Source organism: Mustela putorius, unplaced genomic scaffold (genome assembly GCF_011764305.1).
Source record: "Mustela putorius furo isolate JIRA1106 unplaced genomic scaffold, ASM1176430v1.1 tig00000139_pilon_pilon_pilon, whole genome shotgun sequence".
NCBI lineage: Eukaryota > Metazoa > Chordata > Mammalia > Carnivora > Mustelidae > Mustela > Mustela putorius.
Genome location: NW_025421293.1, coordinates 570,184 through 589,783, shown reverse-complemented (window position 1 = coordinate 589,783; position 19,600 = coordinate 570,184). Strand labels below are relative to the sequence as shown.

Below are 19,600 nucleotides of genomic sequence, written 5' to 3'. Positions count from 1 at the left end.
CCTCTTAATCTAATTCTTAGTGATGTTTTTAATTCCTACAAGCTTAACTTACTCAAGAAAGTCACCAGGAAAAGTAATAGAGCTTTAAAAGAGAAGAGAATGTTACCAAGCCATTTTTGCCTCAAGCGACTTAAATGGTCAATTTTATAAAGAGCACTTTAATTTGTGAACCCAGCTGTCAACAAATTTGGTCTAAGTGCTGTACAGGGGTTATGCCGCAGGTCACAGAAATGGGACTCAAAAAAAAAATCCAAAAATATTTTAAGATTAAAAACTCTCATTAAAATTTTTGTTTCTAGCTCTAGAAGGATCCTTGTGTCTAAATCTCAGTTGTCTTATCCACAGTATCATGATCCTACTTTAAAAGAACACTGCATGTTAATTATAATTTCGAAACCCATCGAAACAGAATGATAGCATTGCTGAGGATGGTTTTTGTAAACTATCAGTTTCATTTTGTCACACACTTTTCCTACTTAAAATAATTTTTACTACAGTGATTTGAAAGGGCACATGCACCCCAATATTTATAGCAGCAATGTTCCCAACAGCCAAATTATGGAAAGAACTTAGATGTCCATCGAGAGATGAATGGATAAAGGTGTGGTGCGTCACACACACACACACGAATATTACTCAGCTATCGAAAAGAACGAGATCTTGCCATCTACAAGGACACAGATGGGGAATTATGCTAAGTTACGTAAGTCAGAGAAAGACAAATCCATATGATTTCACTCTTATGTGGAATTTAAGAAACAAAACAGATGAACACAGAGGAAGGAAAGGAAAAATAAAAAAATAAAAACAGAGAGGGAGGCACACCGTAAAAGACTCAACAGTAGGAAACTAATGGTTGCCGGAGGGGAGGAGGTGGGGGGTGGAGTGACTGGGTGACCGGCATTAAGGAGGGCACTTGACATGAGGAGCACTGGGTGTTACATGCAACTGATGAGTCACTAAATTCTACCCCTGAAACTAATAATATACTATATGCTACTTTAATGGAATTTAAATTAAAAATAAAAAAATTTTACTTACTTGGTCAACTTGTGGCTTTTCATTGCTGTGAGAAATTCTCTAACAATCTCAGGACTCTGGTGCCTGCATGGTGTTTTTGATATATATTTCAATGTCTACCCAAAAAAAAAGAAAGAAAAAGTAAGCATAAGACAAAAATACCCGAATGAGAATAAAGAAAGACAATGGCTATAATTAAGTATTCTAAAATTTTATTTCAAAAATCTTCTATAAAAGGACCCATTACAGATTGGAGGATATTAAGGAGACATGGTAATAAAATACAAAACAGTATCCTTGAAAAGAAAAATTTCCTTAATGGAAAAACTGAGAAAATTTGAATAAAATCTATGTGTAATTTTCTGAGTTTTGATCATTGTGCCATGGTTATATGAGATGTTAACATCAGGGAAAACGAAGAGAAGGGCATATGGGAACGCTCAGCACCACCTCCCTAACTCTTCTGTAAGACTACCATTATCTCAAAATAAAAGCTTTTACTTTTTTTAAAAGAGGGAACCCCACCTAGACATAACTTGAAAGGAACTTCAAACTTGAAAAGTAAACAGTAATCTCAAGCCTGTAAGTTAAGAGTCTCTCCCAAGTACAAGATCGGGCTGGTCTCAGACTCCTCCGTAACGATGACCACTAGCAGACTAAGTAATACCTACAGAACCTTGCAGAACGGAAGTCAAACCCACGAACTCCAAGTTCAGATGAGGTGTCACTCACACATTAAGAACACTAGAAATATATTCTCAGGCATTTTTTCGGCTCAGGTCATGGCGTCCTGGGTGAGTCTCACATCGGGTTTGCTCCGCAGGGAGCCTGGGACTCTGCCTGCTCTGCCTGTGCTCGCTGCTCTCTCTCTGCTCACAAAAAAGAATCTGACAAATAAATAAAAAATCTTTAAAAAAAAAAAAAAAAAAAAAAAAAAAAAAAACACTAGAAATCCCAGGGCGCCTGGGATCGGTTAGCCCCACATCGTGGGGTCCTGGGATCGAGCTCTCTCTGCCTGGCGGGGAGCCTGCTTCCTCCTCTCTCTCTGCCTGCCTCTCTGCCTATGTGTGATCTCTGTCTGTCAAATAAATAAATAAATAAAATCTTAAAAAAAAAATTTTTTTTTTAAATTTTTATTTATTTATCAGAGAGAGAGAGGGGGAGAGAGTGAGCACAGGCAAACAGAATGGCAGGCAGAGGGAGAAGCAGGCTCCCTGCTGAGCAAGAAGCCTGATGTGGGACCCGATCCCAGGACACTGGGATCATGACCTGAGCTGAAGGCAGCTGCCCAACCAACTGAGCTACCCAGGCGTCCCAGATTTGAAAGGAAATAGCAGAAAACATAAATTATAAAAATAATGAGATAAAAAAATCAAACATCACATAAAACAAATATGGTTTAAACTTTTTTTTAAAGATATATTTATTTATTTATTTGACAGACAGAGATCACAAGTAGGCAGAGAGTCAGGCAGAGAGAGAGGAGGAAGCAGGCTCCCCACCAAGCAGAAAGCCCAATGCGGGGCTCGATCCCAAGACCCTGAGATCATGACCTGAGCTGAAGGCAGAGGCCCCAACCCACTGAGCCACCCAGGTGCCCCAACATTTTTAAGGATAAAGCATTAGGCTGGGAGAAAACATGGCAAAACATCAACTAAATGTTAAAACTATAAATTATTTTTGCTTTCTTCTTTATACTTTTTGGTACTTTCTAAGTTTTTAACAATAAAAAAACATTACTTTTTTTGTAATAAAGAATTTAGCTTTGCCAAAAGAGAAAGTTTGGCCTTTGTCCTCAGCTTCTGGGACACAACCTCTAGACTCTTGGAATGCTATCTCAATGGAGTATCTTTGGAGGCCTTGGTCATACTGAATAGTCTTAAAAATGTGACTTAGGATGGGGGCTTTGGGTCATGCAGTCTCAATGTACCTAGAGGCTGAGATGAACTACATAGGAAATCAATCTTCAATCATGCTTATATGATACAGCCCAAACAAAAATTGAGGACAACGAAGTTCAGCTGAGATTGCTGGTTGACAGTATTCTGTATGCATTGTTACACACCAGTTTCAAGAGGAAAACATGCTCTGACTCCACATTAGAGGACAAAAGAAGCTCTAAGTTGGAATTTCTCTTAAAACCTGTCCCATATGCTTTCTCCCTTGGCCAATTTTAATTTGTAGTAAACTGTAACTACGACTACAATAGCTTTCCATGAGTACTGAGTACTTCCAGTGAGTTACTGAACCCAAGGGTGGTCTTAGGGATCCCTGACTTGCAAACAGTGTTAGAACTGAGGGCAATCCTTTGACTATTCCCCCCAACTTTATCATTGGCTAAGCCTCACCATTGGCTAAACTCTTTGCACTTGTACAAACAGAATAAAACTGGGTTATGGTAAAACTACTCAAATCAAGTAAGAGGTAGTCATGATTTGGTGGCTAGTCATCTGCAGACTAAACCAACCCCCCCATGGTAGTTTGGGTGCCCCCAGAAGCAGAGGCTTACTTCATAGGTGATAGTATTCAAGTTCTGTTGCCCAGAACTATGTTTGTTCTTTCCACTTTCCTTCCGTTGCTCTTTCAGATCAGTCAGTAACTGGAACACCTAGGAAGTGATAAAATATTTTTATGAATAAATGTGAGAAATGTCTTTCAAGGTCAATGATTTTGAAGAATAAATAGGACTGTGCCTCTTTTCCCTCACAAACCCTCCCCCAACTCTTGTATTAGAGCAAATATGAGTCTGAGAAGCAGCTGACACTTTAAAAATGCTTTTGTCTAATTTCAATAATCCAAATTCATTAGTTTACTGAAAATATTCCAAATGTTCCCTTTCAACATATACCGTATCACTGATCTCTTATATTAAAAATATATTGAGTATTTGAAAGTAAATTCTCCTAAAATATGATCTCAATAGATGCAAAGATTTTTCCAAAATTCAACACCAATTTATGATAAAAACTCTCAACAAACTGGGTCTAGAGGGAACACACCTCAATGTGTAAAGGCCATATATGACAAGCCCTCAGCTAACAACATACTGAACACTGAAAAGCTGAAAGCTTTTCCTATTAGACCAGGCCAAGACAAAGGTGCCACTCCTACCCCTTTTCTTCAACATAGTACTGAAGTCCTTGCCAGAGCAATTAGGCAAGAAAAGAAATAGAAGGCAGCCAAACTATGGTAAAACTGTCACTATTTGCAGATGACATGATACTACCTACAGAAAACTCTAAAGACTCTACCAAAAAACTGAAATAATTATAAGAGAATTTAGTAAAATTACAGGATACAAAATCAATGTATAGAACTCTATTGCATGTCAAATAATAATAGTGAACTATCAGAAAGAGAAATTAAGAAAACAATCCCATTTACCACTGCATCAAAAATAACAAAATACCTAGGAATCAATTTAACCAAGAATGAAAGATCTATACACTGAGCAGGATAAGACACCGAAACTGAAGAAGACACAAATAAATGGAATGATATTCCATGCTGCTCATGGATTAGAAGAATTAGTAATGTCCGTACTACCCAAAGCAATCTACAGATTGCGTGTAATCTCTATCAAAATTCCAATGGCATTCTTCACAGAAATAGAAGCAGCAATCCTAAAATTTTATGTAACAACAAAAGACCGTGAATAGTCAAAGCAATCCTAAGAAAGAAGAGCAAAGCTGGAGGCATCATACTTCCTGATTTCAAACTACATTACAAAGCCAAAAAATCAAAATGGTATTGTATTGATCTAAAAAGACGTAAATTAATGGAACAGAACAGAGTCCAGAAATAAACCCACACATATGTGATTAGTTAATTTTGACAAAGGAGCCAAAAATACACAATGGAGAAAAGAGAGTCTCTTCAATAAATGGTGCTGGGAAAACTGGACCATTACCTTATACCACACATAAAAAATTAACTCACAATAAATTAAAGAACTGAATGCAAGACCCGAAACCATAAAGCTCCTAGAGGAAAACACAAGAGACAAGCTCCATGACATCGGTTTTGGTGATTATTTTTTTTTTTTAAACACCAAAAGTAAAGGCGACAAAAGCAAAAATAAAAGTGGGACTACATCAAACTAAAAGGCACAGCAAAGGAAACCAGCAAAATGAACAGACAACTTACTAGATGAGAGAAAATATTTACAAATCATCTATCTGATAAGAACTTAATACTCAAAACATATGAAGAACTTACAAAACAACCAATCGCATTAAAAAATGGGCAGAGCACTGAAACAGACTTTTTTCAAAAGACACACACATGGCCAACAGACACATAAAAAGATGTTCAACATCAGTAATCATCAGGGAAATGCAAATCAAAACTGCAATGAGATTTGACTTCACAGCTGTTAAAACAGCTAACATCAAAAAGACAAGAAATAATGTGGAGGCAAGGAAGAGAAGAAAAGGAAACCCTTGTGCACTGCTGATGGGAATGTAAATTCATGCAACCACAATAGAAAGACATAATGGAGGGTCCTCAAAAGTTAAAAATAAAACCACTATATGATTCAGCAATTCCACCTCTGGGTATTTTATCGAAACAAAATAAAAACACTAACTCATATGTAAGACATATGCACCACCATGTTCAATGTAGCAATATTTACAATAGCCAAGATATGGAAACAACGTGGGTATTCATCAACAGATGAATTTTAAAAAATGGTTTTTATATAAACAATGGAATATTATTTGGCCATAAAAAAGAATGAAACCTTGCTATCTGCAACATGGATGGATCTTAGGGTATTATGCTAAGTAAAATAAGCCAGACAGAGAAAGACAAACATCTTACGATCTCACTTACATGAGGAATCTTAAAAACAAAACAAAACCAAACGAGGGGGTGCCTGGGTGGCTCAGTTGGTTAAGCAGGTAACTCCCGATTTCAGCTGAAGTCATGGTCTCAGGCTTGTGGGATCAACCCAGGGTTGGGTTCCATGGTCAGCACAGAGTATGCTTGTCCCTCTCTCTCTTCCCCTCCACCTGCTAACAAGCGTGTGCATTCTCTTTCAAATAGATACATACATACATAATAAAATCTTCACCCACCTCAAAAAAAAAAAAAAAAAAAAAAAGAAAGAAAAAAAGCTCAGAGACATAGAGAACAGACTCATCCAGAGGCAGAAAGCAGAGGGTGGGCAAATCAGTAAGGGAGTCACAAGGTACAAATTTCCAGTTATAAAATAAGTATGAGGATATAACGTACAGGACGGTGACTACAGTAAATCTGTACTGAATATGTGGACATTGTTAAGACAGGAAATCTCAATAGTTCTTATCACAAGAAAAAAAAATCTGTATGTATCGTAATGGGTGTTTACTAAACTTATTGTGGTAATTTCACAATGTACAAATACTGAATCATTTCATTGTATACCTGAAACTAATGTTATCTGTCAACTGTGCTTCAATCAAAATTTTTTCCTACAAATAAGTTTTTTCTAAAACAGGGTCCTGTTTCACTAATATGAAAATCTAGTAAGTTTATTTCCAAAAAAGAAAAACTATGATGCAAGTGATAAATATAATTTTATTTATTTATTTATTTATTTATTTTAATATAAATTTTATTAAAAAAAAAAGAAGAAGGCAAAAAAATTGCTACAGAACTTTAGAAGTAAACTTTCCCCACAAGAGAAAAACATGTATGTGTTAGTGCTGAGGAGGCTGGGTGGAGGACATACCTTTCCTATTTTAGAGATTATGCCAGAGACCGAAGAAAGTTGTAAGTATGGGTTCATAAACCATTACTAGATACAACAGAACCCCTCCCCTGTTTCTCACTATTTTTTCAGAAATACTATCATGAGATTAATGCAATGTTTCCCCAAAGGATAAAACCCCCAAACATTCAGCAGAATCCAAACTGGACAAGGAAGTTTCTAAAAGCCAATGGCTTGACTAACAACCATTTCCTTCCTGTTATTAGTAGCAACAATTTAAGGAAGGAGTATGACCAACTATGTTAATTCCAGTACTTTCTATTTTCTATATCACACAAGAGAGACTTAAATCTCCTAAAGTCTTCATGAATTTAGATTCCAGAAAATGAAAAATTGACAGTGAATGTATGAACGGTTCTTTATGTACCTGGAGTTAACCTATCAGAAGGCTTTGTGAATACCAAATAAAACGAAGGCAAAATAGTAGGCAGGCAAAAATAATGTTATTATCTTCCCTCTCGCCAATTTCTTTACTTTTTGCCTCTCTTTCTCCAAAAACCCAACCCTCATGTCCCCAAATTCCAAATCTGCTAGTTCATACTAAATTTTTCAGAATGGTGCATCAACTAATCTGTCACTTTCAAAATGAAGGTGTTAATACTTATAAGATTATTATGAGGATTGAAATAATAACAAATAAAAGCATTTTATAGGTAAAGAGTAGTAATTAGGAAAGCCGTAGTATTTTAGTGGCAAACTTTGCAGGCAGAAACAGTTCTAAAATAGATGCTTCCATCCCATGAAGGCATATCAAATGAAGATCTAAAATACTTGGGTTTGGGGAAGGCTGCCTACTGTAAACTGAAGTCTTCCCAGCTTCCCAGAATTACTATGTATAATTTACCAAGCTTATAATTCCTAGGTCCACCAGATGGTGCCATCTGTCCTAAAGTTGAAAATCCAAATGAATTCAGTCATTTTAACTGAAACTAGTTCAATAATCTACAAAAGCAAAGGGCAAACTACCAGAGAGGAAAATTCAATAGTTTACTTCAGAACTATTTACCTCGTAGTTACTGAGCAGTGCAGAATTGGCATCCTTCCTGCAAAAGAAAGTAAATGATCATCAGTCTGGGCTCAAATTCCTTTGTGAGAATTAAATATCTGTAAAATACTTCCAGTATCAAGATTGAGTAGTTCAGTTCAGGAATTTAGAGACTATAAGCTAAAACTGAGAAATGTCCTAAGTCCTACTGGTTTAGCAGGCAATGGACAACTTCAGAGTAAACTTCCCTCTCTATGGCATATATAACACATCATTTACTAAGTAGGTGATCGAAATACTATACTTATCCTTAATCTATGTAAGCAGAAGTTAAGAAAAATCAATCATCTGGGAGAAGTCACTTAAAGGAAGAACAGGGGGCAAATCCAGAGAGTTAGGAAGGGGTGACAATAAAGCGAGGGAGCGAGTCTCAACTGGAGACACAACAGTGCGGTCTCATCCCACAGGCATGTCGTTTCTGAAGTACCATCCGCCCCCCTCAGTTACTGACAAGATACCTTGGGCAGGCAATGTACCCTACCCTCTGAATCACGGAAAATGGGATCATTAACACTAACATCACTTCTGGGAATTTCAGCAGTGTCAAGAATCCTGCCAGAGATTCACAAAAGTGTTCATCTTCTCATCAATCCAACAGGTAAAGGTCACGTGTCAAGCAGTGGTCATTGTGCCTGCAATCAAGGCACAATGTCATCTTTCATGTATGAGTGAGCACAGCAATGTGACTTGTATTAAAGTATTATCAAGCCATTCTACAATACCACATCAGAAGTATTTACTGTTTTTAATAGTCTAGAGGCTGTACAGTGTGATAATTATGAGCAGTTTTGAGAGCTTGTCTGGAGGTTCTAGCAGGGGAGCGCAGCTACTCGTATACCCTTGACCGAAGAACGGTCCTATCCTCTATCGGGGAAGGTCCTCCTCTTCGACCGAACGCGCAGCTTCAGGAGGGACACACGTGGAGCGGTGAGGGAGAAAGGGGACACCGGCCTAGCCAGCCAGATCAGCCGAATCAACCCTGGCGATCAATGGGGTGAGAGATGTCGCAGCCAGATCGCCCTCACATCCTATGAGCAGTTTTGAAATCAGACAAATCTGGGTTCATATTCTAGCTCTGCCACTTAAAAGGTTTGGGAGTTTTAGTGAGTTTATTAACCTCCCCAAGCTTCTCATTTAAAACAAAAACTGGAGGGGGGGGCGCCTGGGTGGCTCAGTGGGTTAAGCCTCTGCCTTCAGCTCAGGTCATGATCTCAGAGTCCTGGGATCGAGTCCGGCATCGGGTTCTCTGCTAGCCTGCTTCCTCCTCTCTCTCTGCCTACTTATGATCTCTGTCAAATAAATAAAATCTTTAAAAAAAACCAAACACAACAAAAAACGAAAACTGGGGAGCAGAGTGGGAGACTGAGTTGCAGGAGCATCGCACGTACCCTGCTGCCGCCATCCGGGAGTCTCCTGCCCGCCCCAGGGGAGCGAATTCCAAGCATCTCCTGCTACGGCTGCTCCTTGGAGCCAGGAGCAGGTAAGCGGAGTATGTGAAACCCTCTGGCCCTAGACCTGAGGCCCTCTTCCCATTTCCCGAACCACCATGACCCACTTCACCAAGGGCCCTTCTTGATATGCTCTCTGTCAAGGTCAAGAGCAAGATCCCTTTCCAAGCACATCCTCAGGCAGATCTCTGAAACTGGACAGAAGAGCTGACGGGCATGAGCACTGGCAGCAACTTTCAGCATGGCTCAAAAGATGGCACCATCCTCGGCGAGCTCATAAACAAGTTGCCAGGCTCAGTGAAGAAGATTAATGAGTCCTTGTTAAACTGGCCCCAGTTGGAGAATATCGGGAACTTTATTAAACCTACTCAGGCTTATGGCATGAAGCCACACGACATATTTGAAGCAAATAATCTTTTCGGGAATGGAAACATGACCAGGTTTAGACTATGCTGGTGGCTCTGGCAGGCCTGGCTAAAACAAAAGGATTCCATACAACCAATGATGCTGGAGTTAAGTCTGATGAAAAGCAAGAAAGACATTTTGATGAAGGAAAGTTAAAAGCTGGCCAAAGTGTAGCTGGTTTGCAGACGGGAGCCAACAAATGTGCCAGCCAGGCAGATATGACAGCCTATGGCACCAAGAGGCATCTTTATGATTCCAAAATGCAAATGACAGACCTTTTGACCAAACCACAATTAGTCTGCAGACGGGCACCAACAAAGCAGCCAGCCACATGGGGATGTTAGCACCAGGTACCAGAAGAAACATCTATGATCAGAAGCTAACATTACAACCAGTGGACAACTCGACAATTTCTCTATAGACGGGAACCAACAAAGTTGCTTCCCAGAAAGGAATTAATATGTATGGGCCTGGGCGGCAAGTACATGATGGCAAACACTGTGCCACTCCCACAGAACCTGTCATTCGCAATGGAAGCCAAGAAACAGGAACAAAAGGATCTGAAATTAGTGATAGGGATTATCAGGCAGAACACCCAGATGAATATCACGGAGAGTACCAAGATGACCACCCCAGAGATTCCCAATATGGCAACCAGGGCATTGATTATTAGACTGGCACAGAGGAGCTCAGCTTTTAGTCCACTGTTTTTATTCAGTGAGAACCAAGCTAACCTTGAGTAGTTTTTATCTTGTCTCCCTAAAACACTATCGTGCTTATTGTACCTAAAAGAAGTATTGCCTGACATTCCCCCTTCCTTTTTCTGCGTCTTCCCTAAATAGCTGCCTTTTCGTGCTGTAACAGTTCAATCTTAGAGCAGAAGCAGTAACTCCCACGGGAAGTAAAAGGAATACTGTGTACAGGGAGTACTCCCCGTACAGCCAAGTCTCTTATTAAAGACCTATACTTACTTTTTAAGATTTTATTTGAGAGAGAGACAGAGACAAAGCACAAGCAGAGGCAGCAGAAGGCAATGGGAGAAGCAGACTCCCCACTGAGCAGGGAGCCCGACTGGCCCGAGTTGAAGGCAGAGGGTTAACTGACTGAGCCACCCAGTCTTTTTTTTTTTTTTTTTTAAAGATTTATTTATTTATTTATTTGACAGAGAGAGATCACAAGTAGGCAGAGAGGCAGGCAGAGGGAGAGAGGAGGAAGCAGGCTCCCTGCTGAGCAGAGAGCCCGATGCGGGACTCGATCCCAGGACCCTGAGATCATGACCCGAGCCGAAGGCAATGGCTTAACCACTGAGCCACCCAGTCTTACAATCTATTAATAAACTGGGATTTTGAAACAACAGGAGACTTTTTTTTTTTTTTTTTTTTTTTACAGTTTAGTATCTCTTTTCTACCTGGAGATAGAAATTGCTAAATCATTGCTAAATGAGATCTTTGCCAACTAAATTCATGCAGCATTTTAGAAATTTACGCATCAATGTCTTAGTTTGCTAATTTTTTTTTTTAAGATTTTATTTATTTATTTGACAGAGATCACAAGCAGGCAGAGAGGCAGGCAGAGAGAGAGGAAGAGAAGCAGGCTCCCCGCTGAGCAAAGAGCCCTCCCAGGACCCTGGGATCGTGACCTGAACCGAAGGCAGACGCTTTAACCCACTGAGCCACCCAGGCACCCCTATTGCTACATTTCTTGATGTAAACTTATCTCACTGTATTTTTTATAAGTATTTTGGGAACATTAAAAAAAAATGGGGATAAAGTAGCACCTCTAAGTGTAGCCTGGATTCCAAGCCAGCTCCACTGATCAGAGCTCTGTAAATTCAGGCAAATTACCCAACCTCTCTGTACTTAGATTTCCTCATCCACAAAATGATAATTCGAGTACTAACCATGTACAATTATTTACAGGATTAAACTGAAAAACGTAAAGCACTGGAACACAGCAAATACTCAAAAATACCACCTACTGTCACTACCTGTGCTATTACCATAACGTCTTCCTAGCTCATTAAGCTGTTATGAAGATGAAATGAGATGACAAATTTTAAAACTGTAGCATTGTTCTTGGTACTTATTAAGACCTTCCTTAACGGAAGCCATTGTTTTTTTAAAGATCTCACCTCACTGAATCCTCATTAAAAAACCCTGTGATGTAGGGGCTATTATTTTTCCTTCTTTGCAGATGATGAAACTGAAGCTCAGAGATTTAAAAATTTGCCTCAGGTCATGCAGTAAGAAGCCTAACTGAAGCGGAAGGTAACTACGGAACTGTGAAAAATGAGACTGGATTAGACAAATGGAATCCAATAATGCAGAATCCTAAAAATTCAGGAAGCACTCTGGACCTGACATACCGTATAATAAAGACGGCTGTTTGTTCCTAAACCAGGAGCGGGGCTGTATGATGAAAATGCTGACACAAAATTTCAAAAACATGGGCCAAACAGATGAGTGATTTCCCTAAGCAATCAATAAAGCAAAACAAGCAGGTGGTGAACACAAGAATCTGACCTAGGCCTTTGGTCAGGAGCACAGGGACGTCAGCACTCTAATCTAACCAACACGTGAAGCTTACCAAACACTCCAGATATTTAACAAACAGCTGGGATTTCACAAAAGTGCTGCTTTGCCCAATGACCACAACTGCACTGATGTCACAAAGAATATCACATTTAAAAGGAATCTAAAACAGGAAGAACCATGCATAATTAGTGTCTATGATATGGTTCATTTAAAACTGAAAAGGACAAATCAAACCATATGTCATCTCTCCCTACTTAATCAGGAAGTCAGTCCACAAGGCTTCTTCCTATCTTTGCTTGAAATAGAGTTAAAACTCCCTGTGTGCCCTTAAATACACTGTAACTAAGAAATCCCTTGCTGGAACAAACTGTAAAAATAACACAAATGTTATTTTTCCTCAAGGCTAAGGGACCCATCCCAGGTGCCATTGCTACAACTTCATTTCCAACTCAGAGCCTCTCTTTCATGCAGAATATTCTATGCCTTAGGAAAACCTGCCCTTGGCTATTCCAAGTTATGGCCCCAATACCCAAGCCAATACTGTTAATGCAAGAATCCAAAGAACACCTAGAACCAGGATAAAAAGGAGAGTCGCTCTCTTGCACGTGTGTCTTTTTTTTTTTTTTAAGATTTTATTTATTTGACAGAGAGAGAGAGAGATCACAAGTAGGCGGAGAGGCAGGCAGAGAGAGAGAGGGGGAAGCAGGCTCCCCGCGGAGCAGAGAGCCCGATGCGGGGCTCAATCCCAGGACCCTGAGATCATGACCTGAGCCAAAGGCAGAGGCTTCAACTGAAGCACTTGCACATATGTCTTAATGAATCTGTGTTTGGGGGCCAGGAGAACAATGGATAAACAAGTACCCCATCTTGGAGATTCTGGCTGGCAGAGGCTGATTTATTCATTTATTCTTTTATTAGAAAGATAAATAAAAATTTTTTTCTCAGTAAATACTAATGGAATAAATGCCAATATACGCTAGGCTTTCCTTTATTTAATAAAATGCCTAGCGGGCATAAGATCTACCTTTGATGAAATGAACTATAGTCATTTCAGTTCCTAAATGAACTGTGCATATCAAGAAAAGTTTTTAAGACAGCGTTTTATCCTACTATAACCACCACTAAGTGGCAGATTGGTGGGAACAGGAAATGGTAAGACCGGACAGATACCAACTTAATCAAGTTATCTCACTGAACAGCAGTGATGATGATGTGACGCACTGAGAAAGACACATCCCTTATAGCAATCCTGTTAAAGAACATCTAATTTGAATCTAGCCATAAGGACATAACCAGACAAACCCAAGAAGAGGAACATAGTTCAAAACAACACATATAGATTCTTCAGATATCAGTGTCATTTGTAACAATGTCAATGTACAAAAACAGGCAAGGAAACTGTTTTTAGAATAAAGGAGATTAAAAAACTATGACAACCAAAACTTGGATGACAACTAAAAATATGATTCTTAAAGCCTGATTGAAAACTACAAAAAAAAAAAAAAAAAAAGATTCTTGACTGGATTCTGAATCGGTGGTTAAAAAAAAAATCTAGCTGGGGCACCAAGGTGGCTCAGTTAAGGGGCTACCTTTAGCTCAGTTCATGATCCCAGGGTCCTGGGATCAAGCCCTGCGTGGGGCTCCCTGCTAGGTGGGGAGTCTGCTTCTCCCTCTCCTTCTGTCCTTCCCTGTTTGTGCTCTATGAATAAATAAAGATCTTTTTAAAAAATTAGCTAAAATGACACTGGACAATGGGAGAGATTTTGTATTTTAATATATTTTCATTGGTACAACAATGCTAATTCCCTAGGTGTGACAATAGTCCTGCAGTTAAGTACATTTTTAAGACTGGGTAAAATGACATGGTATCTACAACTGAAATGATTCGGTAGAGACAGAGAGAGTGTGTGCGTGGAGAGAGAGAGAAAGAATGTAGACATGCGGAGAAACAATGTGGACGTGTGTAAGAGAGGTAAGGCAAATGAATCAAAACGGTAACAAATAGTGACTCTAAATACAGGATAGGAAGGTCCCTGTGGTGCTCTTTTTGCAACTGTTCTATGGGTTTGGAATTTTTCAAGCTAGAAAGTTAAGAAAAATGGAAATGTAAAACTAAAGAATTCCATAAGGTTAAAAAAGACATTAATATAACCTATAATTGAAGACATAAAATGCATTTTCCTCCAGTGTTTTTTCAGGGTGACTAGAATCCGCCAATTTTGTATTTACAAGCTGTTGTTCCTACTGAGCAGAAACTGTCTGCTCTGTACACAGCTTGCACTTTTGTGTAATACATTCACAAGCATTCAGACTTCTAGAAACTGCCCACCTACACAAAACTTCGTATTTTCCTAGAGAACTTAGACTAGTACTGATTTTAATTACAGGTGTTTAAAGCAAATATTCCAAATGAATTTTTTTTTTTTAAAGATTGTTTGAATCTACATTTACAGGCAGGCAGTCATTTAATTTCCTTAAGTAATAAATTAGCTGACTGAAGTTGACCTGCTATTTTATTTTTTTTTTTAAGATTTTATTTATTTATTTGACAGACAGAGATCACAAGCAGATGGAGAGGCAGGCAGAGAGAGAGAAGCAGGCTCCCCGCTGAGCAGAGAGCCCGATACGGGGACTCGATCCCAGGACCCTGAGATCATGACCCGAGCCGAAGGCAGAGGCTTAACCCACTGAGCCACCCAGGCACCCCTGACCTGCTATTTTAAATGCAACCTGTAAATTTTGCTTAAATTGCAGAGTCAATTTAATGGACATAAACAACTACTTTGGAAAACTGAATTCTGAATCAACAGAACAAAATGATCTCCTGGCAGATTTTCTTCAGAAACACACATACACATGCAAACAGCACCTTTAACTGCCACACAGTTAACTTACGCACATAAAGACGAAGAGAACTGCTCAAATTCCCCTATGTTCAACCTACATTATTGATTCAAGTCATGTTCTGAAAAACTAAACTCAAGTACAAGAAACTGGGCAGATTTCAAAGTCAACAAAAGTAATCTGTGACGTCCTCCGGAGAGCTAACAAACGAGTACCCTCTTCCCAGTCTTACTACCGAACTGTTACAGGACCCATGAGCTAACTTCTCTACCTCTCAGTGTTTCCAGCTATAAAATGAAGGAAATTCTTACAATGATTTCAAAAAGATGATACAGAAGACAATCTGTTTTCCCTAACTTCGTACATTAAGTTCAACAATAAAAAAGTGAACACAGGGATGTCTGGGGGGGTCAGTTAGTTAAGCATCTGCCGTCAGCTCAGGTTATGATCCCAGGGTCCTGGGATCAAGTCCCCCATCAGGCTCCCTGCCCAGCGGGAAGCCTGCTTTTCTCTCTCCCTCTGCCTGCTGCTGCCCCTGCTTCTGTTCTCTCCCTCTCTCTGTCAAATAAATAAATTAATTAAAAAAAAAATACATAAAAGAATTTTTAGAAAGAGTGTATACAAAGCTTTCCAGGTATATCAATAACCCAAGCATTAGACAAAGTTAGCCAAATAGAAAATACCTTATATGTACACAAATACTTAACTTTCCTACAAATATTCTGTATCCTTTCGCATGAGGAAAATGTTTCCAAATGACCACCAAAAAGTTTTTATTTTTTAAATTCTACCAATCAAATAAAGCAAAAATATTCCTCACCTTTAAAAATTTTCTAGCATATGTCTACATGTATTATTTGCTCAATAGATATTTATTCAGTGATTGAAGGAAAAAAATGTAGTAAAAACTCAGAGAAGTTTTCCTTTTATTGCTCCTTCTTCCAGGATCTAGGAATGCCTGAAAAAGGCACAATATGTTTGTTCTCCCAGAGAAACAGAGTTCTGCCGAAGACCCTAAGGACTATACTGCTAGGGACCACATCTCGTGTTGGAGGCCAGTAAGGAACTAAGTTCGGCCTCCAGACTTTTCCATTCCAGGGGTCCTTCTACTCGCAAATCACATCCCTACAGAAACCTCACTTTCCCATAAATTGCTAGCTGCAAAATTCCTGATTGGTTTCAGTAAGTTTCTGACTCCTTGGGAAAAACAGACTGCTATTGGAGAAAATCTCTTGATTCAAACCATTTCACTTAAGAAAATCAGAGACTCTAAGGAAACTAGCTAATTCAATTATACTTTTAATTAATTTGTTAAATTAATGTTATATTACTTCATTCAACAACTATCTGCTGAAAATCTAATGTGTGCCAAATGTAGCTGCTAAGCCCTGGGCTTCATGGGGCTTTCTCATGAGGGAGACAAGACACTAAACAAGTAAACATGCATCTACTATTACAACTTATAATTATTCGAAGGAAAAGTAAATCATTGTGTTATAATAAGAGACAAGAGAAGGACTTATTTTGGATTGTTGGAAAAGGAAAAGCAATACTCAACCTGAGCTATCAAAAAGATAAACAAAACCCAAAAATAAATAAACAAAAAAGCCAAATAAATAAATAAACAAAAAGATAAATAGGGAGCAAGGACTGAGAAAAAGTATACCAGGCAGAGGGTCCCCTGGACCTTGGAAGGTTACAGAAACCACCTGCCAGTGGAAAATGTGTGTGTATGGAGTAGCAGCTCGAGAGTAAGTGAGGTTATACAAGGTCATACAGGTGCTAGCAAGGAATGTGGATGTTTCTTAGTACAACATAAAGTCAATGAAGAGTTTTATAGAGGGAGATGAGTTTTATCCAATCAATATATTTTTAAAGACTTATTTATTTATTTAATTCTCAGGGAGAGAGAGAGGCAGGGACAGAGGGAGTGCACACACAAGCAGCTGGAACGGCAGGCAGAGGGAGAAAGAGGCTCTTCGCTGAGCAGAGAGCCCGATGCGGGACTCAATCCCAGGACCCTGGGATCATGACCTGAGGCCAAGGCAGACACTTAACTGACGGAGCCACCCCAGCGTCACAGATCCAATTAATATTTTAGGATCACTCTGGCTGCTGATTGGAAAACAGAATGGAGGGGGCACAAGAGTGGAAGCCAAAGGCTACTGGCTAACCTGGACCAGAGGACAGACTACAGACTGAGCAACGGAGATGGCGAAAAGGAGCTGCACATAAAATATACTCAAGGTGACGATGACTGGACTGGGGGTGAGGAAGGGTCCAGATTTCTGGACTAAGCAACTGGACGGACGACGAGAGAAAAGGGCTAGAAACACGCTGTCGGGATAGGACACCTCCACATTCAGAAGCCACGCAAGGGAGGAAGGGCGAACCAGGCAAGGACACGGAGAAGTGACCCTTGACTAGGGGGAATGCAAAGAGCATGTCACAAAGCAGGAGCTGCTGGCGGACTTCTGCTCAGTGGGGCGACACCCAGATTTCGGCATCCCCTGCTGCTGAGAGAGCAAGAAGGCTGAGGGCGGAAAATCAGCCTGGAATTGGACAAGACGGCGGGCTCCGTTCCTGCGGACGGAGGAGGAAAGCGCAGCCGAATCCCTGAGAACGAGGGATCAAGGACACCTCCAGACAGTTCTGCTGTAAAGGGAGGCACAAGCGGAGCCGTAAGTGGACCTGAAGCCCACCCGCCGGGCCCCGGGCAGGCAGCGCACGCGCCTTCTGCTGCCGCGCCCTCGCTCCGGGCTCCAGCTCCTCCTCCTCCCCGGAAGACCTGCCCAGCCCCCTCGGGGAGCAGCTCCTCCGAGTCCGGGCTCCCCGCGGCCAGCCAAGCCCTAGCGCGGCACCGCCATCTCTTCGGCAGGGGCGGCCAGGGCGGACGCGGGGCTGTCCGGCTGGACCCGGCCGAGCTCGCCGCGGTGACCACAGCCCCAGGAAATGAATGAGGGCGCGAGCAGGCCCAGGAAAGGCCGCAGGTCAAGTGGCGCCGGGCCCCGCGCGCCTGGCACTGGGTGGGCGCAGGGACGAAGGCTCCGGGGGCGGAGCGGGGACCCCTTTCCTCCCCGAGTCCCGCCCCAACCTCTTCCCCGAGCCCCGTACACCGCGCCGCCGCACGCCCGCGTCCCTCGGCTGCCCTCGGCCCAGCAGGCCCCGCGGCGGGCGTCTGCGCACGGCCGGGAGCGCGCCCCCGACGACTTACACTTCCATGCCGACCCCGCGCCGTCGCTTGCGGACGCACAGCCTCCTGCCGAGCCGCCTCCGCCGCCGGGTCTGCGCGCCGCGGGGCACGCCGGGGTCGCCGCGGGGCACGCCGGGATCGCCGCGCGGCACGCCGGAATCGCCGCGGGGCACGCCGGGACCGCCGCGCGGCACGCCGGGATCGCCGCGGGGCACGCCGGGATCGCCGCGCGGCACGCCGGGACCGCCGCGGGGCACGCCGGGATCCTGGCGGACCCGGCGGGTACTTCCGCGTGGTTAGCGGCTGGGCGCGGCGCCCCGGCTGGGTTTAGGGTGATTGAACGCAGGCCAGCGGCGCCCGTGCTGGCGCGCTCGGCGTGGCGTCCGATACTAACCAGCTGGTTTCCAGACGGACGGTCGGGTTACCGGCCTCCGCGGCGTGAGGGTCGCACGGTCGGGGGGTGCTGACGGCGGGGGCGAGGCGGCCCGTCCCCCGACTTCGGTGTCGCGCGCGCTCCGCTTCGTACGCGCGTCATCCTCGGAGGAGCGTCCCCGTCCCCGTCCCCGGCGACCTTCCCGCGCCCCCGGGGTTCGCCGGACGGCGGACCGGACGCGTGCAGCCGGGCGTGCGGCGTGCGTTTGGCGGGAGGATCCTGCGGCCGCGCCGGGGGCACAGCGGCTCCCTCCCGCACGCGGCAGCCCGGAGCCCGCTGTGAGGTGGCGGCGGAGGACGGCGGGCGCGTCCCCTCCGCAGGTGCGCGGCGCGTCTGAACGTCCGTCCCTCACGACCTCGCCTGTCGGTCTGCAGGGACGCGACGGGCGGGGCAGGGGAGAAGCGGGAAGCAGACGCCGAGACGTGGGCGGTACCGGGGTCGGGACACGTCAGTGTCTCGTTCTCGCTCGCGGCTGTGTCGGTCACGTTTGCTGAGTCCGTGCCCGCGCCGGGCGCCGGCTGAGGGCGGCGTGACCGCGGCGTGACGGTGACGGCCCCGCGGCGCGGGCCGCCGGCGGTGCCCGGGGGCGGCTGCGTCCACCTGCGGCTCGTCCTCGAGTGATGACCGTGGGGCGCCCCCTGACCGCTCCTGACCGCGGCTCCCCGGACGTAAACCGCGGGTCCGCCCGGCAGCCGTCGTGACGAGCCGGCGCGCGGCGATGCTCCGCACACGTGAGACCGGGGCCGGGGCGGCGCAGCGCGGTCCCCCGGGCCGATCCTGCTGTTCCTCCGACCGTTCTGCTGAGGGAACCGGGCCGGACGTGCGGTGGTTACTGTTGACCCGCGGCCGGTCATCCTGGGGCTTGCCGAGGAGGGGTTCACACTCGGGCCGCTTGAGCAAGCGCAGGGATGTATTACGCCGCT

The 19,600-nt window shown here is 43.2% G+C and overlaps 1 protein-coding gene and 1 pseudogene across 1 annotated transcript in view; one reads left to right on the top strand and one right to left on the bottom strand.

Moving 5' to 3' along the window:
- Positions 1-18,386, bottom strand: part of LOC101670762 (CGRP receptor component) — a 41,008-nt gene extending 22,622 nt beyond the window's left edge. Inside the window, exons 1-4 of the mRNA XM_045074895.1 lie at positions 18,266-18,386; positions 7,782-7,818; positions 3,530-3,628; positions 1,042-1,136 (exon numbers count right to left, since the gene is read on the bottom strand). Coding sequence (XP_044930830.1) covers positions 1,042-1,136; positions 3,530-3,628; positions 7,782-7,818; positions 18,266-18,273 — 239 coding nt within the window. The 5' untranslated portion in view covers positions 18,274-18,386. The remainder of the gene's footprint in view (positions 1-1,041; positions 1,137-3,529; positions 3,629-7,781; positions 7,819-18,265) is intronic.
- Positions 9,367-10,346, top strand: LOC101685233 (annotated as a pseudogene).
- Positions 18,387-19,600: the final 1,214 nt, after the last annotated feature.